This window comes from Halyomorpha halys, unplaced genomic scaffold, assembly GCF_000696795.3.
Source record: "Halyomorpha halys isolate HHAL.00 unplaced genomic scaffold, Hhal_1.1 Scaffold314.1, whole genome shotgun sequence".
Classification (NCBI taxonomy): Eukaryota; Metazoa; Arthropoda; class Insecta; order Hemiptera; family Pentatomidae; genus Halyomorpha; species Halyomorpha halys.
The window spans coordinates 2716-30064 of NW_027106005.1; the positions used below are offsets into that span (position 1 = coordinate 2716).

The 27349-nt window shown below is 28.6% G+C and overlaps 1 protein-coding gene across 4 annotated transcripts; it reads left to right on the forward strand.

Annotated features, from left to right (window-relative positions):
• The first annotated feature begins 10272 nt into the window (after nucleotides 1-10272).
• Nucleotides 10273-26078, forward strand: bur (GMP synthase burgundy). 4 transcript variants are annotated; one of them, XM_014421343.3, is made up of 14 exons: nucleotides 10273-10393; nucleotides 11538-11719; nucleotides 16179-16273; nucleotides 16360-16477; nucleotides 16736-16889; nucleotides 19162-19305; nucleotides 19392-19557; nucleotides 19732-19883; nucleotides 21350-21565; nucleotides 21642-21821; nucleotides 22065-22190; nucleotides 22308-22538; nucleotides 24301-24489; nucleotides 25710-26078. In XM_014421343.3, the coding sequence occupies exons 2-14, from the start codon at nucleotides 11547-11549 to the stop codon at nucleotides 25809-25811; spliced, it is 2046 nt and encodes a 681-aa protein (XP_014276829.1). In that variant the 5' UTR covers nucleotides 10273-10393; nucleotides 11538-11546; the 3' UTR covers nucleotides 25812-26078. The 4 variants fall into 4 exon arrangements, with proteins under 4 accessions (XP_014276829.1, XP_014276827.1, XP_066909707.1 ...); XM_014421341.2 differs by lacking the exon at nucleotides 10273-10393 and adding an exon at nucleotides 10437-10481; XM_067053606.1 differs by lacking the exon at nucleotides 10273-10393 and adding an exon at nucleotides 10536-10552.
• The last annotated feature ends 1271 nt before the right edge of the window (nucleotides 26079-27349 follow it).

The following is a 27349-nucleotide window of genomic DNA, read 5'->3' on the forward strand; positions in this document are numbered from 1 at the left end:
ATGGACGATAATTATGCCAGGTTATTGAATTTATGTTAATTAATCTTTTCTTTTTTTTAACTTACCTGTAGGTACCCAGAAACATCTTTAATAGAAGAGGAAATAATAATTTTACTAACTGATGCTAATAATGCAACTCTAATATTTTATTAACTTTATAAGCCGAATGCAAAATCTTTTATTTCTTAGTTTGGAATAGGTTTCCATTAATAGCATCAACTAATTTCAAATAACTTTTCATTTCATTACATACCTCTAATATATCCTACTTAAATAAAACTTAATAATAATTAGTAAATCGATCTGGTCGCTGGAAAAAGGACGTTTGCAGTCATAAGCCCTTTTTCTGGAGATGGGATTTATAGAATCATCGATGTACATTTTGATACTAAACAACTTTCAAAGCAATATGATGATTTTTAAAGTTTGCAGCATGGTTCAATTGTGATTTAGTTCGAATTTAATTTTGTGTTTTTGTAAGTTTTTTTTTTTGAGAAATAAATATTAATAAACCAATCATATGTGTTCGAGAAAACATTTTTAAAGGTGCAAAAAAGAAATTTTTAAAAAGGAAAGGTAGAACTAGGAAGTAAATTGAGTAAAAAATGCAAAAGGATTTGTGCCATTGATCAAAAACTAAAAAACATGTAAGATAAGAGCTTCAAGTTGTTAGAGAATGTTAAAGGAAAGGTAGGATATATTATACAAAGAACTAGGTTATAATTCAATAAAATCATCTTATTCAAAATATATATCACTTTTTTCTCCACACTATTCGTTATTGAACACAACATCACACTTCAATGTTAATTACAGAAATGAATGACAATTAGAGGACAATCTATATGGATAAAAATTTAAGCTATTTAATTCTCTAATTATAATAAACAATATTCTATAAATATTTATTTAGCATATTGTTTAATATAAACATAAAAGAGAACCTAGTTTAAAATATTTAATATCCTAAAAAAAGCCTAGTTGAAAATAAATCAAGATTTAAGGAAATATATCTTCAGAAAGAAAATTAAAAAGATAAAATCAATCTGATTGATGTATTAAACTCATCTTTTTCTATTAAAATTGGTTCTATTTTTTTTTTTTAAATTAATAACACAGATTCCTCATGCCAGCAGTTTGGCGATAATGGCTTCATATTTATTTAACCTCAATGGAGAGAGGTTAACTTTGGCCAATAAAAGTCAATTCGCTTACTTTAAATCTTGGGGGAACTGTCAATCTATATTGCCTATACTATTTGGATTAAAGTTTAAAACAGTTTGTCTCCATTGTTTTTTTTATTAATAACATTATTTTTTTTTAAATTACCTCGATGATTCCTTGTTCCATAAATTAAAATTGTTCCTTCTTTATTTTATCATATCCCTGGACCATTGAGTATTTTTATATAGTTTGATGTTCCTAATAATATGTAAATGATCAGAGTGTTCTAGAACAATATGAAAATACAATTCAAAGGCTCTTTTGATAAGAATCCTTTAATTATAGCAATATATTTTATTTATTAATAAAATATTTACTTTTAGAGAATAATCCAATACAAATAAATAGAGCCTACAAACTTAACAAACATTATTGAATTAAATTATTGATAATAATAATAATAGTATAAATTAACTTCAAATCACCAATAACAATATAAAATGATAAAAACAACAATTATTTAACTATATTTTTTAAAAACTTTTTCTTCTTTCAAACAATAACGAATTATAACCTAAATACAGCATATCTCAAATATATATTTTTTTGTTAACAATTTCATTTTATTTTTTTCCACCTTCTTTTTCTCACACTAAGTTAATCTTATTCTTTCCTTTTTTTTTTCCTCAATGATTCATAACACACATTAAATCTGTTACACAAATGCAATGCAAATTCAACCAAATAGATGGAATAAAATAACCACTGCAGTAGAACAATTAAAAAACAAATAAATAAGATTAAGAAATATGAGTAAATACAATTAAAAATGTATAAATAAGTTAAAACAAAAAAAAAATCAATCATATTTCCCAGAACCTGCAAGGTCTAGGTCAGCTACAGATGAAGAACTTCCAAGAGTTTTTCTAATTTTTGATTTTTTATAGTCAGCTGTCTTACAAGATAAAATTTATAATTTATAGCAACCTTGAAGTATTTATATTTAACTGTTTTTATTGGGGGAAGTGGGGATTGGCAGTTAAACTACGTTACATTTGAAAAATAATTTTAAAGTAAACAGTATAGAAAATTAAATAAAATATTAAAATTAGGTAAACAATAAATGATTATGTACATAATTGGGGGAGGGAGCAATTATATATTAAAGCGGATAGAAAACACAGAAGAAATAAAGTTAAGAGAATGAATACAATAAATATAATAATAAAGAAAGACAATATACAAAATGTATGTAATACTGTACCCCTATTTATTTTCTATATTGTCTTTCTTTATCATTTATATTTATTGTATCCATTCTTTTAACTTTATTTCTTCTGTTTTCTATTGGTGTACATTTCATTTTTTTTTTTAATATATAATTTCTTTCCCCTATTATGTATATTATCATTTATTGTTTACCTAATTTTAATATTTTTCTTTAATTTTCTATCCTGTTTACTTATAAAATTATTTTCATATTTCTATTTAACTTTTAGTATTTATAAATAGAGTTCTGTTTATAGAAATCTATAAGATATAGAATTTGTATCATTTAGGGATACAGGTACCTCTCAAGGGCGATAGCATATGCCCCTTTCCAATAAATTTTAATATCCTTTTCACATACAATAAAAAATACGTCCATATAGAAATGTCCATATGTATTTTTCTAATCTATCGTGGGTTAGTGTTTAAAAAAAAAGCTCATAACCCCTAAAAATGTGTACCTCCATCCAAAACTATTGATGGCACTATTCTGGCCACTCTTCCGAAAACTTTTTTTTTTTTTTTTTTTTTTATGATTTTGAAAACATTTGTTATAAAATTTACAACATCAATGTATTTTTATTATTGTTAGTTGGTTGATATATTCTAGGATGCAAAAAATTACACTATAGTTTTGATTGATTTAAACCACAAACGGTTAACTGCTTATGCCATAACACTGCATAAGTTTTGGTTATTTATTATGTTTTAAATAACAGTTATTAAAAACTAAAATTAAAATTTAATAAAATACAAGCCGTTGGCAGAATCAAAGTGCAATTGCATCCTTTTAAATTTAAATTTTATTTCATACCCTCCATATTTTTATCCAAAACAAAATAAAATTTATTCCATCATGAAACAAGTTGTTATTTTATATTTTGAAATCCACTCCTAAATAAAAACACAAAAGAATCAAGTATGATCTAGAGAAACCAGTAGATTTTTTTGGAGATATGTGAAAAAACCGTAGGATTCCTTTCTTTTCCCTCGAAATAAAATTAAATATAGAGGCTTATAAAGAGTTTGTTATTAACTTAATTATATTTTATTTATAGAACTGGTAGGGTTATCAATAAGTAACTTATAAAAGGTAGGTATATAAAGGTACTAGTTATCAGTATATGTTAGAATCTACAGAATATGACAAATAAAAAATAAAATACTCATTTTTGTCAGGTGGCTTTACACGTTTCCTAAATAATGGCAAATTCACCCTTGCACAAGTGTGTGGATAAGTTATTTGGATTGGCTGATACAAGTTGATCTAAATTTATGCATCAGTTTTTGGACACAAATCAAAGGGTGCTTGTGCTGCACCACACATTTGTGTTCAGTTAGCTTTGTTTTAGATTTGCCAACAGATAAATGTTTTTGTTTTTTAATTAATTAAAGAATTTCTTCTACCTTCGAATTCAATAATTACCTCTAGTTTAAGACTGTATATTTTAAAATTCGATTGACTCAGTGTAAATATATTGTTTAAAATCTTGTTAATTAACCTTAGCAGATTATTTTGGATTTAGCATAGCACAAATATATATCTATAAAGGCATTATTTGTCAAGGTAAATCAAATTAAGAAGTTTCTAATAAAAATTTTACGAATTTTAATCTTCTAATAGCTATTTTCCTATTATTTTCGTTTCATTTCATCTTGCCTGTCTTTCCGGAATCCTATTATTTTTATGCTGGATCTATACGTTTGGAACTAATTGAAGAGAAGTTTTTCGATTTTTTTATTGGCTTTAGGCTCCTTGTTAATTTTCTGAGGCAGGGCAACACTTAATAACATAGTTAAAGTTTTATTGATTTAAAAAAAAAATCTTATTTTAGAGAGTGATATATATGAAGGATTAAAAAGCAATAAAACTAATAGTACAAGAGCCAGGAAGAAAAAGAGGCACTTATTTCACCCCAATTTTTTATTACTTTAATGAAAACTATGTATAATTTCTAGTAAAAACTGAAGTCTGCCAAGTATAGGTAGCGGCAATAAAATGGCGATTGTTTCAAAACATCAATTTTTCATTCGAAGCTCTTTATCTTAAAAACTACCAACACTAGAAAATCTAAGAGAACATTATTTAAAGAAGAGTAAATTTGCTGAAATATGAGCCCTAAAAGAGCTATTTACGTCCAACAGTTCTCGAGATATGGCTTTTTTTAAAAAGCAACATTTCTTAAAAATCTACTGAAAGATTAGTAGTTCGTTAATTTATTTTGAGAAATCTATATCTTAGAAACTATGTGACGTATAGATGTCTATTAGCACTCAAATAAAAACGAGTTTAACGTACTATAAAGTAGTTTATGACCTTTACCTTCGTATGAATAGTAGTTTTCATGATATTTCCTAAATTAAATTGATTTATAGTTGTTCGGACAATAAGTTTGAGTTTTGAAAAACTTTATTTCAGAAACCATAGGACGTACAGATGTCTGCCAGCACTCAAAATAAAGGAAATTTGACTCAATATAAAGTAGTTTATGAAACTTATCTTCGTAAGGGTAGTAGTTTTTGTGATATTGGCATATGAATATAAATTTGGCAAATAAAAATTAGTCCGAACGACTATAAATCAAGTTATTTTAGGAAATATCATGAAAACTACTACTCCTACGAAGATAAAGGTCATAAACTACTTTATAGGCCATTAAACTAGCTATAATTTGAGTGCTAATAGACATCTGTACGTCAATTAGTTTTTGAGATATAGATTTTTCAAAATAAATTCACTAACTACTGATCTTTCAGTACGTTCTGTACATTTTTTATGAAATATTGCTTTTTAAAAAGATATATCTCGAGAACTATTGAATCTTGGAACTAGCCGCAAATCCAAGATTAGTACAAATGCTTGGTAAATAAAGGAAGCTACAAACCACACGCTTGTTTTATTCTTTTTAATTTTGTTGGCTATTACATTCGATTTACCTTATTATCATTATAAATAGAAAGAAAATGTAAACATCAGTAAATATTTTCTATTAAATTAATGCAGTACTGAGACTCTCTGGTTATAGTACAAGAGCCTAAGAGAAGAAAAAAGGCAGTTATTTCACTCCAATTGTTTATTCCTTTAGTGAAAACTATGTATAATTACTAGTCAAAATTGATGAGTCTACCAAGTATAGGTAGGAGGTAATAAAAAATGGCGGTTTTTTAAAAACGTTAAAAATAATTAATTTTTCATTCGGAGCTATCTTTAAAACTAGCAACAACAATAGAAAATCTAAGAAAACATCATTTAAAGTAGAGTAAATTTGCTAAACTGTAAGCCCTAATAGAGCTATTTAAGTTCAATAGTTCTCGAGATATATCTTTTTAAAAAGCAATATTTCATAAAAAAATGTGCAGAACGTACTGAAAGATCAGTAGTTAGTGAATTTATTTTGAAAAATCTATATCTCAAAAACTAATTGACGTACAGATGTCTATTAGCACTCAAATTAAAGCTAGTATAATGGCCTATAAAGTAGTTTATGACCTTTATCTTCGTAGGAGTAGTAGTTTTCATGATATTTCCTAAAATAAATTGATTTATAGTCGTTCGGACTAATTTTTATTTGCCAAATTTATATTCATATGCCAATATCACAAAAACTACTACCCCTACAAAGATAAGTTTCATAAACTACTTTATATTGAGTCAAATTTCCTTTATTTTGAGTGCTGGCAGACATCTGTACGTCCTATGGTTTCTGAAATAAAGTTTTTCAAAACTCAAACTTATTGTCCGAACAACTATAAATCAATTTAATTTAGGAAATATCATGAAAACTACTATTCATACGAAGGTAAAGGTCATAAACTACTTTATAGTACGTTAAACTACTTTTAATTTGAGTGCTAATAGACATCTATACGTCACATAGTTTCTAAGATATAGATTTCTCAAAATAAATTAACGAACTACTAATCTTTCAGTAGATTTTTAAGAAATGTTGCTTTTAAAAAAAGCCATATCTTGAGAACTGTTGGACGTAAATAGCTCTATTAGGGCTCATATTTCAGCAAATTCACTCTCCTTTAAATGATGTTCTTTTAGATTTTCTAGTGTTGTTGATAGTTTTTAAGATATCGAGCTTCGAATGAAAAATTAATGTTTTGAAACAGTCGCCATTTTTATTGCCGCTACCTATACTTGGCAGACTTCAGTTTTTACTAGTAATTATACGTAGTTTTCATTAAAGTAATCAAAAATTGGGGTGAAATAAGTACCTCTTTTTCTTCCTGGCTCTTGTACTATTAGTTTTATTGCTTTTTAATCCTTCATATATATCACTCTCTAAAATAAGATTTTTTTTTTTAAATCAATAAAACTTTAACTATGTTATTAAGTGTTGCCCTGCCTCAGAAAATTAACAAGGAGCCTAAAGCCAATAAAAAAATCGAAAAACTTCTCTTCAATTTAAAAAAAAAATTTTACAACTAAATATAGCACTAAATTTGGAGAGTGACTTATAAAATTTTTAATAGCTGATTGAGAGAGTGCGAAAAAAACCTTTACCAAAGCTTAGTTCTCATTTTTTATTAATTTTTTGTAAAGATCAAATTACCGTTATATGATCTGTCAACCAACGAAGATGAAAAAAACGTTTGATGCTAAAAATGTGGAGGTCGTGATGTGTGGTCTAGGGGAAATATATTTTATAAAAAAACACGCGTGTTACATAATAATACGTAAGCCTGATTCCAATATTAATCGGCCATGTTACATAACGTTTATATTTTTTAACAGATCAGTGTCAATAGATATAAAAATTCGAGAGTATAATCCGGGAATAATAGATAAATAATATAATTGATCATAGTTAAGTGATTTATTTTAGTTTTTATCTTCACATTGTCTTTTGTATTATTAATATTTATGTCTGATGCAATATTATTTTGGAATTGTACGAAATTTTTTTCTATTTCGTAATAAGGCCAATGGGTTTCGAAATTGCGTTTTCCATGTTCCAGTTCTATTTCTATCCTGTTTCGAATAGTGTATTTTCATGCCCGTTCAGCGTTGTAATCTACAGCCGAGTCATCTTTTTCTCAATTAAACAAAAAAAAAAAATTTTATAATATTTATGAATTTAGAAGTATTTAAATCTCATAATGGCTGATATTTTTTTCTCATTTATTTTTAGCAATAAATATAATTTATTACATTTTTACAAAATTTACACATTATTACAAATTGAGGTTTCAAATCGAGATTTTTATCTCTTTATTAAAAAATAATTTTTAAATTTCATATTTTTATAAATAACACTGACTTATTAAAGCAATACATTTATCATTTTATATATCCAAGTTTTGTTATAGAATTAATAATTAATTATAAACTTAAGATACAAAATCGTATGTTTATTTTCATTTTCGTTATAATAAAACAAAAGATCGAATTGAATTTATTGCTTCCTTGCTATCCTTCAGGCATCTGTGATTAGGATCTGGTCAAAGTTACGACTAATAATAGTAGATAGTATGATTACTGACATATTACAGTTATTAGAATACTTGTAGAAGATTCTAATCAGATAGCCTTGAGTCTCTAAACAACCGGCTAATTCAGGCTTCACCAGGACAGCAAATCTTAAATATCACATATGCCAAGACAAAATGCAGCACACCTCACATCAATAGACGAAAAAAATATCAAACAGAGACGGATCATTACTACATAACATCCAAACACCTACTGTCAACAAATAGTGAAGTATGTTTGGATGTAATGAAGTGATGAGCCGCTTTAGGTTGATGTATCTTTTTGGGCTGTGAGGTGTGCTGTGTTTTGTCTTAGTACGTAAGATGAGATTTTTTTGGGTTGAAGCCTACATTAGCAAAACATCAACTGGTGAGCTATTTGCCGATATTTTAGGGATTCAAGGCTTTCTTATTACGAGTACAATCTTCCAATTGTATTCTAACATTTATTTTGTGTCTCTTACGATTATACAATCATGGTTATTCTTAGTATTTCATTTATATTTAAAAATAGGCGAAAGTAATGTAAAGTTTGGCATTCCTTTCCCTTTTTCCATTATCATCCTTACGGGTACAGCGGTAGGTAAGGGTAATGGCGTCACCCACCCGGACGGCATTTCGGGGGATAGACTCCTAAATATCTAATTCGGCAAAAATATCAAACCCACAAGTGTTGAGGACAGATTACCCTCATACTGAAATATGTTAGATCAGGAGTTTGATGTTCTTTGTCAGCGTAATATCTTTGGTCCAGAGTGTCAAGAGACTGATTTCCTCCAGCGTTGTAATAATATCAAAAGACTGATTGTCTTTCAATTACTCCCGGTCTGCCTTTTCTGTTCTTATTCATATTTCATTGGTAACACTAAGAATGTGGATGAACTCGCAGTATAGAGGCCTTCTGAGAAAATATTATTAGCCACCCTTCTACAGTCAGAGAGAGGTAGGGAGGCCCTACGGCCCGATAAGGGTTGACTAAGAAATTTATGATAAATAATATACATACCTTTATCATCCTCTAACTGTGTGGACTTATTTTAAAATATGTATAATAATATAATAACATAATAAATCTTTAACCAAATATGTGTCGAGGTGGTTTTGTTAGATGTTTCTGACTCAGATTGTATATGTGAGGTATTCTATACTAGAAGGCCTCGACTAACCGTCTTCATATAGGTTAGGTAGTTGGTTATGAAATGAATGGTCAGGATGATTCTTACGGATACAAGCCGAATGCTCTCGAAGGATGGAAATTTTGCTCTACAGGGAACGAACCTGAAGTAGCAAAAGCGCAAGCAAGCCTGACAGGTACGAGAGGAAAGGAAAAAAGGTACTGGAAAGAGGAGAGGTCTAGAGAAGGTGAAGTAAAACAAAAGCCATTATACATTTCCAAAAATTTCACTAGATTATACTGATCCGGTACGTATATTTAACACTCTGCCTCCTTAGGTGGAGAATTTCTGGAAGGGAAAATTCGCACTAAGTTCTACCAATTTCTGCTTAGTCAACTCTATGAGCTTTTAAACGCCATCGAGAGATGCTACGTGTTAGAAGTTTGGTTTTAGTGGATCAGAAAATTCTATTGTTATATTTATCGATTCTAATAATACATTTTTTGAATATTTACAAGAATGTATTTACAAGAAGTATACATTTCAACATATGATGTTTGCCTGAAGAGAGTGACAGTACTTGTGGCAGCTAGGTAGCTTCGAGTCACTATGCAACTGTCAATCGGCAGATAGATCGCTCACCAACAGACAGTAGTACGGTCGCTACATATTAATATTATTGACAAAAAAACATGAAGCATTGAGTGAGAAGAGGCCCGGGAATTTGAGAGCCATTTTGTTAAAACAAAATGGTATTATTTTTATTTTTATTGTTCTGTAAAATTTCAATTTTTGCAATTCTGTCATACTTCTGGAGCAATATGTTCTGATATGGGTACAACCTCTAATTTGTGCGAATCTCTGAGAGAGGAGTATAATGGAGGGGTAAGCTGCAGGAAAAGTTAAACCGAAAAGGTGAGCCTTACGATGGACCTACGGAATGGCTAAGGAGTAAGAGAATAGAACCAGCAATCACTGGCTGCCTTATGTTTCAATTTAGATTACAACGGCGATAATTCATATTAATTTCAACGTAAAACTAAGCTCCAAGGATGTGGATTTTTGGCGCCACTTTAGAAACTTCGAGTAGAACAAGGCATACCACCTCTCCCCCCCTGGAACGAATTTAGAACCCAACCTCATTTAAAAGGATCCGTCCAGACTTTTTTTTATCTCTTGAGCAAGAGGATATTTACAGCTGTGATTTATTAAAATATTAATTATAATAGTGTAGGTTATAGTCAACAACTACAGAATATGTGTTTTACGGAATAGTACCTAAGTTCCGTAAATAAAATAAAAAATCATTTAGGGAGAGGGGGAGGCTAAAGCCCTTGGAGTCTCCAGTAATAACTACAAGTAAGGTAAAGGAGAACATCGAATTCGCTGGATCGCTGAAGTGCATCTGCTAATATATTATAAATGAATTGCTTGCTGAAATTATATTTCAAGGTTAATTAGACAGCGATACTGACATTATTTAACTCATTTCAAAAGTTAAACTGAAATGAATAGTAACACTTGTAAGACTTGTTTTCGCTTTAATTAAAAAAAAATCTTATAGCTCAGTAAAAAATGACCTTGCATAACTTCATTAGGATTGATAATATTGATATTTAACCGTTCATTAATATGTAAAAAATTCGATTTTTATAAAATGATTTTTTTTTCAATAATTGGCGCCGGTTAGATGATAATGACACTTTTTCCTCAAACATTGAAAGAAGTATGAAAAAATTAATTTTTTTTACAGTAGGAAAAATATTTAAAAGAATTATTCATCATTAATTATTTGTAGAAGGGACAATATTTTTTTTTGTGCTGTCACATGTTGTATTAGATTATTCAGTAGGCTATGTGTCAACCAAGTGTATAAAATAAGGTCTGCGGCACGTTCGACTTAGAGGATTACCTGACATCAATTTATTTACTGTTTGCATTATTATAGTTTCGAGTAAGTTATCATCATAATGTTAATAAATAATTAAACCGAAACTAAATTCGTTCTTAGCCGTGTACTATCACCGTATGTCTAGCGCAATTACTAATTTTTTTTTTACCACTTCGGTTATTTCTATGTTAGTTAGAGAAAATACAAGTTAGTATTAATTTAGTAGAGACAGTTTATTACTGTTAAGTTATAAAACTGTTTTATCGTCTAGAGTACTTTGCTTTATAACACAATATGCGGTGTATTCTTTATCAATGACTATTTTTAAAATATAATGGCAACCTGCATTTCTGTGTCAAATTATAAATTTTTTACCTCAACACCATATACTTATTCTTCATAAGTTAATATTTTGTTCAGTAATTTTAGTAAAAATTAACTCATTTTCATTTTGTTTATGTTTCAGTAATGGATTAAGTAATAACCTTTGAATTATCTTATCAACTTTTGTTTACAAAAAATTTCTCTGTTTTTTGAAGTTTCTTTCCATACTTTATGTACACTGCTTAAAACCGTTTAATGGAAGTGTAAAACATTTATTTATACATATATTACAGGTACGTGGCATGGAAGACAAATACAGATTAAATGGTGCGGGAGGTTGGGATAAAGTGGCAATTTTAGATGCTGGTGCCCAGTATGGAAAGTTAATTGATAGAAAAGTTCGGGAACTATGTATCGAAACTGAAATTCTTCCTCTTGATACTCCTGCATTCAACATAAAAGAAAAAGGATATAAGTAAGTTATTCTATTAACTCCTATTTTTCCAGTTTTATTCTCCTGTACTGATAACATTACATTTTTTTTTTAAGTAAAGGTTTTAATAAATGTTTGTTTTAACAAAATATGGATATTTAAAACTGTTACTTATGCTTTTATTTACAGTTGGTATTTTAATTCTTGTACTGTCATCATTCGAGTTCTGTTGATTTGAGTAATAACTTTCATCTTTTTAGACATGATTGTTATTCTTACCTCTAGTTTAAAAAACAGGAATTTTATTTATAAATACAGCTCCTAATTGAAACCTTCCTGTTTACATTTTTAAACCTTCTGTTGATGACAATTCCTTTTAAGTGATTGGCCTAAGGAATTTTAAATATTTATCATATTTTACTTGTGATACTGAAACCTCTCTTGTTTTCATCTTTATAAGCATTTAAATCAATCTTTTTTTATGTAAATCTATGATTTAAAGTATACAATCCTGTTATCATTTTGTTGTATTAGACTATAGTATAAAAACATTTTTACATATGACTTATTCAGATGCTTTTCTATAGGATTGTCCCCGTAACCACTTGACTGTCATCAAAACGAAGCAGTATACTCAGTATGGCTTTTCCATTCTAATACCAGCCAGTTTGATGACAGCCAAGCCCATTATCACTATCAGATAACTAGTGATATCAAAAATATTTAATTTGTGAAATTCCCATTGGTAACTGCGGATATTTTGATTGGCTAATAGCCATTTATGACTATACTTTTGTTCTTGAAATACTTAATAATTCTCTTATAACTCAGTATTTTAAGCTTTGACAAAGGAATAAATCATCTCTGAGGTTTTTCTTCTCAATATTTAACAACTCTGTTGTGTTGTCATATCCCCTTAAATTTTTAGTGCCTTTCTGTTTATTATAATATAGTAGGGAATACATTAGTTTCATCCTAAATTTTATTCAGTTGGTCGTAGAATGATATCAATATAGTATTCTTTTTCCTGTTGTACTTTCTCGGTAAACAGTTGCCAAAGTCATTACTTTCATTTCTTGGCTATAACTTAGACTCTAATAAACTGATCAATTTTCCAGTTTATAGATTTATCTAACACCTTGTTTGATCTTCAATTAAACAATTATTTTTTAGTTACAGTTTTACAACATTTAACATTCTTAAGTTACAATCATTGGCCATTATCACAAAGTGGATAAAATAATTATTCTTACCCTTAGTTTTTCATGAAAAATATTTTTTATTTATTTTTTTATCTAGTCATTGAAATTTAAAACTGTACTTAATAAATATACAACTAGTGAAGAATCTATCAGGGTAAAATATGTTTAATAATTTCTTGTACCTAAAGTTACTAATATTTATGATAGAGAACAATAATACTCATTATTTTTAACGGGTGAAAACCTAATTATCGATCTACTTAGTAAATTTATTGTATAGAAATATTTAAGGTACAGTTAGGGTAATAATAAATTGTTGGTTTGCTATAATTTTTCTCCCAATTCGTTATCTCTTAACCAAATAAGAACACAAAGTGTGCCAAATATTAAGTATTGGAAAAAAAATCCACCATAATGAATCAATTATTAACAGAATCGAGCTCTGCCGACTAAGATGAAAGTATAAAACTTTTTGTACTAGTATTGTATTATCAGTTATACCTTGAGATTATATCACTCATATAATACATGATTTTAATTTAGGTTATAAACATACACTAAACAGGCATTGGGAGTTAAAACTGAAACATAATCAACTTTAAAATATTTTTGTGTCATCCACAGCAGAAGACGTGGATTATTTATAAATCCACATATTTAATAATTCCATATAATTCCACATGGATATTTATAAGTTTATATACTTATTTTTTGTTATAAGAGTATTGTATTTTTGAAATGTTTTCTATGAAAATTGTCATGGCTAATAGGTACTTTTTTTCTCTTTAGTCTCAAATGTTTTTGTCCCAAGTTTATGATTTTTGTTCATAATCAAACGATTAACCATTCTGGGGCGCTTCCTTCATTTTATAAATGTTTTCCTACACATCTCTTACAATTTTTTATTTTACAGTATCTATCTTACTGTTTTAAATTTTATATTTCTGGCAATAATATTTTATGTTTATTTAGTGTAGTTATAATTAAAAATTAAGTTAATAATTATGTATTTTTTGGGGAGGGAGGTTAGAGTAACGCATGTTAAATAGAAAAACTTATGTTAAATGGAGAAATATTTCCTTCTTTTACAATTTTAGAACGATATAACATATAACATGGTTGAGAGTCTGTTACTAGGTCTTTTAAAGGGAGAATGTTATCACGCAACAGACCAGCTGAGCTTGTCACTGTTTTATTTGTTGTCGTGTTAGGTTACTTGCTCGTAGTTTGTTTTTTGATCATGTTAGTATTGTTTTGGATGTTTTAAAAACTAATAAAACAATTGTTGACCCTAATAATAATAATGTAATGATAGTTATCAATTAGCACTTCTTTATTTTCTTTCTCACTAGTCAAAAGATTAACAAGACGCTCAGTAGCCAAACTTTTACACAACTTCCATTTTTCACTCAATTTAGGCATGTTGTAATAAATTACTTTAATAAAAACTTACAAGTAAAAAATAACACAAAGTTTTGGACGGAAAGGTTATAAAACAAGTTGCTCAAAAAATCTGCTAGGAGCTCTTATGCATTTAACATGACTTAAATAGGGCTGTTCACTATCTTATACCTCTAACATTTAACATGGTATAAAATTTTATATTTAACACATCATTAATACCCCTATTTTTTATTTCCTAATGTTCGTTAAACTATTACTTAAACAATAGTATAGACTGTTATTTAATAGTAATATTGCTGAAAATATTGGCTTAACATGTCATATGACATAAAAGACATGATCAATACAATAAGATACAATACAAGTCAAATATTCTACCTTCCCTGCACAGTTTGATAATTGTAACGCGTTATTCCACCCCATGTTTGAAATATGGTTTCAATGGAGCATTTTTTATTGGCATTTGATTAATTTTTTTGTTCTGACCTTTGTCATGAGAGGTTTATTTTAATTTATTATTGTTTTTCTGGATAGTGATGAATATTTACACTTGTATTTAATTACTTCATGGATTTGTATAAAAATGCAAAAAGCTCTTTTATGAAGTTCTGAACTATTTTTTTTATTTCAGGAAAGAGTTATTATTTATCATATTAATACTTGTAAAATTAATTCTTCTTTTTGTTGTCTTTGTTTCTTAATCATTTTTCTTTGACATTTCGTGGTCCTTGTTTTCAGGATTACATTACCTTTTCCTTAGTTTCCTTGTTAATTGTATTGATATGTATGTATTCTGTCTTATTTTTATTTTTTCCTAATTTTACATGGCAACAATCTGAGTTGCCTTAGAGTGGCCACATCAGGTATCGGTGGTGGTCTCCAAGAATTTTCTCTTCATTAAGAACCTGGCAATTTTTCACTTAAAAATGATGACATTGTCATCGTCTACTATGTAGGATCCAGGAGGAATTGCCACCCATCCTTTTACTGGATACGTCCCTGAGTTTAACTGCTTTTTGTTCAATTTTAGGTTTATCCCTATTATATTTTAACATAGAATATTTAGCAATTGTATTATTCTACTGCGAGTATCAATACCGAAAGTATTCATGATTTATGAATACAAATAATAATAAATGAAATGGAATATGGTCCGGGTGCGGTAAAAAAAACTCAAATAGTAGATAATTATACTATTTTATTGAGCACCCGGACCATATTCCATTCATCTATACACACGGTCAATCAATAATCTTTTAATCAATCATCAATCAATAATCATTTAAAATCAATAATCCAACAAATAATAATAATAAATTCTTCATTTGTTCTAGCACATTACCCTTTAGAATAATATTACATGAATGTAAGTTGATTATATTAAAATAGATAAATTTAAAAGATATAAAAAATAATATATAAAAATTAAAAAAGAAAAAATGAAATAACAATAATAACAGAAACAAAAACATCTTCTAATATTATTAAATGAAGATAGTAATGTGAAAAAGAAAATAATACTAAATAAAAAGTTCAAATAACGATAATAATTCATTAGTATTTATAAATTTCAATTACAAAAAGGATTATAAATAGATAGGTGTAGTATAACAAAGTAATTTATTAAATATTTTAGATTTGGTTCGACATCTTCAGAGACACCTTCGTGTAGCATACAACAGTAGTCAAAGTTGAGGAATATTAAAGAGGTGACTGGAAATAGGTTAGGTGATAAAAATAATTTAGTCACTTAAATGGATTCTGATATATTCATTACTCTTCAATTATGAGTAGTATTTGTATTGACTGAAAATGTTTGAAGACTATAAATATCTTACGTATTCATGATTAATGAATATCTCACTAATATCATCCTTGTTATTTTTATGTTTTAGAGCTATTATAATTTCTGGTGGACCGAACTCTGTTTATGCCGAGGATGCTCCTAGATATGATTCCGATATTTTCCGGATAGGGATTCCTGTACTAGGTAAACAAACTAGTATCGATTGTATAAAATGTTTACACTGTTGTGTAATTTTTTACTCCTTAAACTTCAAGTATAATTTCTTATAGGTATCTGTTACGGTATGCAAATGATGAATAAAGAGTTCGGTGGACAAGTAATAAGGAAAGATGTTCGTGAAGATGGCCAGTTTGTAATAGATGTCGATCAAAAGTGTATTTTATTTAAGTAAGTTTCTTTAATTTTTAAAAAATTTTATTTTATTTAATGATATAGTTTATTTTTAGCCAATGCAATGTGCTTATGTTTAGTTATAAGGTAGTTAGTTAAAAAATTACTGTTTCTAGTATCTGACAAGAAATTTTTATGTATATAGTATTATTTCCTAATTTATATTTATAATTTATGTAATTATTTTTTTTCCATGTTTAATCCAAAAAGAGGCAAAAGAAAAAATTTATTTATCTTTATACTGATTATTTTTAGAGGTCTTGAGAAAAATCAGCATGTTTTATTAACACATGGCGACTGTATAGAAAAGGTAGCAGAATCTTTTAAAGCGGTGGCTCATTCTAACAATATCATCGCTGGAATAGCAAATGATAAGTCTAGACTTTATGGTCTCCAATTTCATCCAGAGGTGTGTTTAACTTTATTCTTACTATTTTTAATGATTCATTAGTTTATAACTTCTGTAATATACCTTTAAGTTTAAAATAAAACTTTAATTTATTATGGCTGTTGTGGGTCACATCACTTTATCTATTCATTGTATACTCATGAGTTTTTTCTTTTTATACTTAATCAAGGTGCTTTTGGCCAATATGGCTAGATGTAGTGAATTGAGAAATATGGAATCTAGCTGGCTTTGAAACTAATTGCCTCATATTAGTGCCAAATCTGAATTATGAGCTTTTTACTGTTAAAATTAGCCAACATACGTTTAATCACTGTGTATAAATCCGTTCTAAAAACTTTATGCTATAATAAAATATTAATTCCTTTCATTATATAGCGCGTGTATCTTCAAAACCAGCTCCATCCAAAGTAAGAAAATCATCAGGAGAGTGAAAAAACTTCCCATTGATATGCCGATAAGTTTTGAGTAATTTTTGTTATTTGCGTCAGAACCAACTATATCAGAACTCACAGTAATTTCACTACTTCAATGATTTTAGCTTTCTGGGAATTTAAATTTAAATTTTGGATGGAGCTGGTTTTGAACCAAAATGGATTAACTACCATGTTCAATGCACTATACTTATTGCTTATATATTATACTTATTATATATTACTATAATATTATATACTATAATTATATACCATACTTATTATATATTACTATAATATTATCGGAAAAAAATAGAAATATAGTTTTAATTATTTTTATAAAATATACTAATTTTTTCCTTGTTGAAATTTCAAGAGAAAAGATGAAAATTTGTTATGAAGTCAGTTCAAGACAATTTTAATTAAACAATGAAAATTTGAAAAAAAAAATTGAATTAGAATACAAGATAATATTAATTAAAAACCCATTTCACAAAAAAAAAAAAAAGTTGATAAATAAGGAATAATTATTGTTAAGGAACTTTCATTCTTGTTTGGCGCACTAATTCTCGTTGGTTTTTCCTCGGATGATCAATCTTCAAATCTGAATACTTGTCCATTATAAAATATGAAATATGAAAAGAAAATTTGTAAAAAAATTGGTATAAAAACAACAGATCTTGTGCCATGCCTGTGAAACCTTTCATTATTAAAATAATATATCACAATAACCCTAGATACCAGCGAAGGGAGCTTAGATGGAGCTGGTTTTGCAATAATGCATCACTTTGAATGCAATTTTCATGGAAGAGATAGTTCTCTGATGTAGTTTATCGAGAAATGATGTAAACAGAGAAAAAGGCATTTCGAGCATACTTTTAAGTCAGAGTTAATTCTATACTATGAAAAAAAAAAAAAAAAAAAAAAAAAAAAATATTGCCTAAAAGTCAAAAACTTAAAATAATAATACAATATTTGTAATACATATATTTATTAACTTCTTGTATGTTTTGAGGATACTGTGTCCCCTCTTGAGGAAAAGTATGATTCGGTGTGTTCTAAAAATAGTACATTTATGAGCTTAATAAATTTTAATTTTTAGAACAAAACATTGTTACTTGATCGTTGATTTAAAGAAGTAATTGCTTTCTTTCTGCTTTAACCATTGATAAGAGAGAATAAATATGTGTATTATAATATTAAAAACATAGTATTTTTATTTCAAATTTTTGACCTTTAGGCAGTTATAATTTTTTTTAAATAATGAGATATGTTTCATATGGAATATTCCTTAACTTCACGGTCAGTTCTCAACTTATGATCATTTGGACTTACAGCAAACAAAAGAAAAGAAAAAAAAAAAATTTCTATTTTATCTTGAGTTATTCACTCCTCGGCCCTGTTTCACTATGAAAGCTAATAGTACAAGTATAGAGACTAGTGTGGTAATAATACTAATACTTATTTTTTTCATGATAGGGATGACTATTAGTGATATTGCAGGATTTAAAAAATACTAATGTACAAGTCTGTGTAATTAAATTAAGATAAATCTACAAGACTAATAGTATTAGTTTGTACTTTATTATGAAATAGAGCCCAAGTATAAAACAAGATGATTCAATCTACTTGGACTATATTTCTTTTTTTTATTTAGAAGATATTATGATTTATTTCCTAGCACCTTTGTTTTTCATTTTAATCATGTCTCCTTTAGCCTAAAAGTAAGAATTTTATACAGAAACTTTTGATTATAGTTTTTTCCAGCCAAGACCCATTGGAGTTCTAAACTAATTCTAGTTTTATTTAGCTTATAACCATTTATTCTCTTTGTAGTAATGAAAAGTATCAATTATGTTCAGGTTGACCTAACGACAAATGGGAAAGCGATCCTTCATTCTTTCCTGTTTGATGTGTCTGGATGCACTCCCAACTTTACGATGAAGAGTAGAGAAGCTGAATGTATTAAATATATTCAAGAAGCAGTCGGTAAAAATAAAGTTTTAGTAAGTTTATCAACATCTTATTCATTATTAAGAATCTTTTTTTAATTTAATATAGCAATAATGAAACCATATACATTTTTTTTTAGCTATTAGTTAGTGGTGGCGTTGATTCTACAGTCTGTGCCGCTCTCCTTCATAAAGCCCTACCAAGAGAACAAGTAATTGCTGTTCATATTGACAATGGGTTTATGAGGAAAGGTGAAAGTTTGAAAGTTGAACAATCTCTAAGAAAGCTTAGTATCGATCTTAAAGGTAAATAAAATAGTTCATGCAATTAATCGTCATTAAGTAATTAATACAATAAGTGGATTGGTAATTCTATTCACTATTTTTTAAATTGAGTAAATGTTGTTTTTTGTAATTTTAGAGTGTTGTGATTATGATAATAAATATTTATGAAAATAAAACATCATTTTGATATTTCAGTTGTGAATGCATCCAAGCAGTTCATGCATGGCACGACAACAATCCCAGGTGACAGGAATGAACCAACGTCCCGTTCCTCGGTTACTAGAATGTTATGTATGACTGCTAGCCCTGAAGAAAAAAGGAAAATCATTGGTGATATCTTTGTCGAGGTATTGTAATAATTTTTTTGTCCGTTACGTTTATATTTTTATCAATAAAGTTATTACTTTATTCTTAATATGTATTTATTTTTGATGAGCATAATTTGATATCTGTTTTAATATTGATTATTTTGGTATAATTTATAATGATTATGGCTGAAAATTTTTTAAAGTATTTTTAAAGACTTTTTATGTATAGTACATCTCTGAGAAAATGTGGGGGAAAAAAGTCATGATGAAAATTAATTTTATTTGGCTTAACTCAAAAAATATAACTTTTTATCACTTGAAAGTTAATTAATTTCTTTAGAAAACAAAATAAAAATCTGGTGCTTTCTTCACATCATGCACAACTTCGACTTGCCATCCTTCGAGTTGAAATGAATCCTTTTTAATGTTTAATCTGAAAAGCAACTTCTTTATTATTCACAATGGCTGTCTTCCTATTATCTGTTTACAGTTAAAGTAGTAAACAACCATTACTATCTTATGTTCCTGTTGATATTACAATAATCAAAACTACATCTCTAATGTTTTAGATGAAATGAGATAGTCATTTCAGATTTTTTGAAAATTCGTCATTTAACCCCCATCAGACTATTTTAATTAGAATAAGATCAAGCTGATATTAAGTATCATTTAATTATACATTAAAATGATTTGCTTAATCAAAAGCTGTTAAGAAGAAAATGGTATAATAGGGACAATCGATGGTATAAAGTACCGCCTGATTACATCAAAACTCGAAAAAATAAAAGAAATTTATCAAAAAAAGTTCCATTTACTGTAAATCTTTAATTTCAGTTTTGTCGAAATTTTTTTTTTCAGAGCTTAGTTTTTCATACAGGCAGACTGTTTTGCGAGACTTTGTTATTTGGACTCAGTGGACTGTATAACTTATGGTTTTTTACTGGTCTATGATTTTGATTTCCAAAGTATTTACATCTCTATGCTCAGATGAAAATATTTGAGCCACTTTAATTTGAAAATGATTTTTCACATTCTGGAGTCTTCACTGATGTTAAAATTGATAAAAAAAAATTTATGCAAAAATTTTTAAGTTAGTGGGTTAACAACAGTGATAATTTATTTTTTTAATTTACAATTTTTATGAGTTGTAAAAGATTTTGTGACCATAGAACTAATTACAGGTTATTATATTCGGTTGTTAGTTATTATCTAGAATCTAAAATGGAAATTTGAATTAAGTTTACAATTTGGTATTTTCATCCCCATGTCATTTTAATTCCTATTATTCTCGTGAGATAAGCTCTAAAGTAAAAATCAACTAATGCTCATTAAACATTTAAATTGAAATCTTAGAAGAATTCTTTTAAAGAATAAATATTGGTAAAGATATTTTCAGCCCTTATTTCCTGTACCTAATAAATATTGGTCATACAATGTATTCCATAATAAGAAAAGAATATTTAAAACTGTTGATTCCCTTGTCTAACATAAAATCCTATCTACAGGTAGCAAACGAGATGATAGCTGATCTCAAGTTAAGCGTTGATGAAGTTGTTTTAGCTCAAGGCACCCTGAGACCTGATTTAATTGAATCGGCATCACAGCTGGCCAGCGGAAAGGCCCACGCAATCAAAACTCATCATAACGATTCTCATCTCATCAGGAGCCTCAGAGAAATGGGGAAAGTTGTCGAGCCCCTCAAAGACTTTCACAAAGATGAAGTAAGTTTTTATTTTTATTCTTAAGTTATTAACTTAATTTGAGTTTATTATGAATATGTCATTGTGTTTTGTTGAGGTTCGGCAACTAGGGCAGGATCTAGGACTTCCTAATGAGATAGTTATGAGGCATCCGTTCCCAGGGCCTGGTTTAGCTATAAGAGTTTTGTGTGGGGATGAACCCTACCTTGAAAGAGATTTTTCAGAAACTCAAGTTCTAGTTAAAATAATAGTCGAATATGACCAAATGTTACAGAAGGTAAATATTTCATATTTTTTGAAGTAAAAATATAATACCATGTGATTTTTATCATAGTATTACTGACCGACTAATCATTGAATTCATATTGTTTTTACATTGATCCATGAATTACATAGGGTTTAATAATTATAAATTTCTCAATGTTTTTTTACATTGCCTTAAAGTATTCATTTATTAATATATTATCAGCTATTTAAATTCATTCATTTTTAAATCTAACTTTATTTAGTTTTATTTTAGAATCATGCGCTATTAAATAGAGTAGAAAATGCTACTAGCGAAGAAGAGAGAGTGCAGCTAAGAAAGGTTTCGAGTAAACAACATTTGGCTGCAACGGTTCTACCAATAAGAAGTGTTGGTGTACAGGTATGATCGATATTATCAAGAGAACTATATATAGCAGCAAACACTATTATATTACACAAACATCTTTCATTTTAAATATAAAATTTGTTATTAATTAGTTTTTATTTTTATTTTCAGGGTGATTGTCGGAGTTACAGTTACGTCGTTGGAATCTCATGTGAAAAAGAACCGGATTGGCTCGATTTAGTGGTTTTATCTAAATTAATCCCTCGAGTTTGTCATAACGTTAATAGGGTTTGTTACATAGCTGGAGGTCTTGTAAAAGACCCTGTACAAGATATCACTCCAACCTTCCTTACGACCCAAGTGCTTGCGACTGTAAGGCAAGCTGACCATCTCGTATCTCAGGTAAAGCTTTTACCTGTCAATTTAAATATTTTTGTTAATAGTTAGTAATATTCTTTTTGGTATATTATGATGTGTTGATTTGGCAAAATTTGAATCTATTGTGGTATGTGCAACACACAACTTTCACTTATCTACCTACGTACGTTTTGTGTAGATTGGTTGGCTCGTGTGGAAGTTATTGTTATTTTCGATAAAAAAAATCCTAGGTCTTAACAATTTTTTTTTTTTTTTGTTTCTATAAAAATTTGTATTCTAGAGTTTCTCGAGGTAGAAAAATAAATTTAAATTTTATTCCTGCCAAGAATACTACAGTTTAAATCGGGAAAGATAAGGTGGTCTTGGTTTTTCCTTTTCTCATTGGATATTTCTTTTTTTCCTCTTTTTCTCCTTTAGTTATTCATAAAATTCTTTAATATTTTGTATATATCCGTTGTTTATTATTGCTAATAATGAGAACTGTTTATTATTATTTTTTTTAAATAAACAAAATTAAATGTACTTTAGAGGAAGATTTTTTAAATATTCGGCATTTAAGCCCTTGAGAATAACACGTAGTTGATATTAAAGAACATTTAATTCTAAATTGGCATGGTGAGTTTAATATAAATCTTTAATCGTTTTTGAAACAGGATAAATCAATTTTGTAAAGTGACACAGTATTAAGTCAGTCGATTTTATCGAATAATTTTTAGTCACAATTACCCATCTTAAATATGTAATTTCATTTTCAGTACAACTTTTCATTTTTGAGCTAACTGTTCACACACACACACATAAACCATTTTGGGAGTCTTGGTTACTTGGACTCAAGGGACCTTGAAACAAATATTTCTGTCAAAAACTCTAATTTAAAATTTTACACGATCACATTGTTTTCTCTTACTATATATTCCATACTCCATATTCCATGGGTAAGATAAAGTATAAATATAATTTAAAAAAAAACTCAATTAATAAATATTTGCTCTTATCTTATTAAAAATAAATAGCTTTGTAAAGTATGTGTTTATTTACCCATGAGCTAGTGCTGAATTAAGCATATTTAAATTGATCAGGATCAAAGCAAACTCTAATTTTTCAATTTGGAAAACATCAGTACCATGGAAATGGCTGTTAATTAGAATAAAAGTTGTATAGCATCAAATTAAGTGTTATTAGCTTGTATACTACATTTTAAATACTGTCAGAGTCCATTAAGTTCCTAAAATAATTGGTGAAAAAAGTACAAAATTTATTGTAGACACAAGAATCTAACTCTTGTATATTGTAGATATATCTTAAACAATATAGATTATATTGTAGACCCCTCTAAATCTGTTGGTGCCGGTGCAATCCGTTTGTTGGTAGCTATTACTATTAAGTTGCAATAGACTATGCGATGTTTGGTCCATGAATGGATATTTGTAAAATTATTGTAAACCTCCAGTTCTCAATTCAAAGTTTAACATTTGAATAGGTTTAAAAATTATAGTGGTGAATAATTTATAATCATAAGTATTTGATCCATGTCTGATAAGGTAAAAAATATTATCGTTTCGAGTAAATTTTACTTTGTTATGGAAAAAAATGTGGAACATCCAGGAAATTTTTTCAAGCTACTTTACTAGAAAACCTGATCATGCAATCTGAATTGGTGGAAGCCTCTATGAATTCTCTTTAATATAAATCTATCTTATAAATCATTTTCTCTTGTTTCTTCCATTTTTCTTTTAGTGATCGTCATTGATAGGTTTTTAAAAATGAATTTATTGTTTGTTGACAGGTACTCTATAGCAGTGACTGTATGTCTAAAATATCTCAGATGCCCGTCATCTTACTGCCGCTGCACTTCGATAGGGACGCAGCCCTAAGGGCACCCTCCTGCCAGAGGTCAGTTGTACTTAGGCCTTTTATCACGCAAGATTTCATGACTGGAATTCCTGCCATCCCTGGCATTCACCTCCCAGTAGATGTAAGTATTATTCTGTAGTCGTAAAATATTATTTAATGGTTTTAATAGAAGCTTAAAAACATGACATCCAAAGTCACTAAGTTCAGTTCTTCTTTGTAGGATTCTTTAATTAATACAACCAATATAGTGATAATTTAACTTGGAAAAATTTAAGAGAAATGCCTCAGGTATTTCAGAAAAATGCATGGAAAGGAAAAGGTCAACACTGCATTCAAAAGAAGAAATGTGAGCCAAGATTCAAGAAAAGAAGAAAAGCATGGAGTAAATGCTTACATACTAATAATATTCGAGGTGGCATGATTTTTAACAAAGAAAAGAGGCAAAGAAAGCAGTGAAGATGGCTAAAGAGAAAAGCTGAGTTGAATTTGGTGAAGAAATTGAAGCTTGCTATGTTGAGGGTTAAAGTTTTGAAAGAATTGGTAGGTTTGAAAACTCAAAAATTGTGCATCAAAGCATCATTGTTGCAGACCCTCAGGTCGAAGTGAGGAAACTTACCAAGGACGATCATACATGGGAGAGTCATCTTGCAATGGAGCCCTGGACCAGTGTTCTTGCTGGAAATGAGAGGGCAGACCAGCTGGCCAAGGAGGGGACAATGCGACTGTGACTTCAGCCTCGATGAATTAAAATGCTTAATAACCATTAGGCAACAATTGATGGAGCCACCCACTTCACGATGTCGGAGATGCCATCCACCAACTCACACAATGACAAGTCCTCATTTTTTGCCTATAAATGGGGCACAACCGTCCCATAGCCATCCTTTTCCATAAGCTCCATATTGGCTACCATCCTCTCTGCAAGTGTAGAGAAGGTGAACAGAATGTCGAGCACATACTCCAAACATGCAAGCTGTTTTCCGGAGAGAGGAGACTGATTTGGCCCTCTCCAACTGAGGGTACAGAATAAGCTATAGAATCCTGGAGGATCTGAGGAGAACCACCGAATTCCTCATTTTAATCCTTGATCTGGCCATCTAAGGGAAGAAAGATGAAGAAGTCTGGGTAGGTTTTTTGAGTAAGTCTGTAGATGAAAGAAAACAAGGAGATGAAGAAGCTCTAAACAGCAACAAATGTTAGAACCTTAGAAGTTTCACTTCTGACATGCGAGGGTTCCACATTTCAAATTTGTAGTTATTCTTGGGACATGTTATTCCTAGATCAGCTACTTATCAAATACCTATTGCATTCATTTATGGATTTTTATATTTCTGTTTCTAGGTAGTACAAAAGATGATATCTGATGTTGGAGCTATTCCTGGAATATCGAGGGTTTTATATGATCTTACAGCGAAACCTCCTGGTACTACTGAATGGGAGTGAAGACAACAATCTCTCTCTCTCTGTATATATTTGTGATCCTACATTTTTAACACCTTTAATTCTCTCCTTTTCAGTTTTATACATTATTTCTTATTTTGTATAAATAGAGGAAGATTAATGCGCTTTTACTTTTGTAAGTTATTTTGAATTAGAACTTGAAAAGTTCAATAATGATAATTGGTAAATGAATTTGTCACAAAATATTTGGATATGTTCTATTCAGATGATTGCTCTAGTGTTCTCCCGAATTATGGGGACTATAATAAACGATGCCTTTGTCCATCTATGTAAATATTTGTGCTTCATTTTTTTTTACTTATGAAATTTATTATATATTTTCCCTATCACCCCACCCAGCCTTGTTAATTTTATTTGGAAACGTCGCCTTCAAAAATCAAGCATAATATATAATTATAAATATATGAAATAAAAGAAAAATGTGTAAATAAATTTGTTCAATGTTTCTTTTTTTTGTCAAATTTAGTTGTTAAAAATATTTTTAAAAAATAATTCTGTAATGTTTACTTTGTAAATAATTACACTATTAAATAGGACTTGAGGTTCTTTTTTGTTGATAATTTTGAAAATATTTAGCGACAAGGGCAGAAATATATTTTCATAGATTAATTTTGTACTTGTTTTTAAAATATTAATTCCTTGTATCTTTATCGAAGCCTATTATTTGTAAAAATGTCAAAATATTATTTCTATGTAATTAAAAAAAATTTATATGAATGTGGTAGATATGTTTTATATTTATTTATAAATGAAAAACATATTTAAATTATTGATGCTGCAATTTGGGTTGAACCATATGAATTATGAAATAAATTTATTTATAGAATTTTATAATTGTGTTCAATACTTTTTTTATTTTTTTTCCCCTATTATTTTGATGCTCTACATGGTGAAGTTTATTAATTGTGAATTGTTTATTTTTTAACAAAATTATATACATTTTAACAGGTTTCTAAAAACATTATTTTTAATTTAGTTTAATATTTGAAGACTAAAAGGAAAAACAGAAAGCGCTTTCTTCCTATTTTAATTTTTTTTTCTTTCTTTTTTTTTTTGTAATATTTTGAAGTTTCTAACTGATCTTTTATAAAAATGCAACACATATTTATAGAAAGGTTTATTTTATCATAAGCAAGTAATAGTGTATTTTCATAACATTATCTTATTGTTATTTTACAATTTCACATTTTATCCCTACAGTTTATTGAGTTAACAAGAGTATGAAGGAATATAAATTGTTCATAGATAGTAAATAATGACTAATGATGCCATTTTTCAATTTCAGGCACTTTTCAAATATTGCTCAATTTTAAGATCTTAAAGTCTCTCCTTCCCGTTTTAAGCTAATATTTCAAAAGTGATATAGGGCCATCGCTCTCCAGGGGCTCAGCGGAAAAGGATAGCCTTTATTTTTAGTGTTATGATCTCCTCTTGTGAGATTGACATGTCATACATCGACTTACCTACTTGAAGAACACACTAAATAAATATGATTGAAAAGAAGTAATTTTAACTCCAAT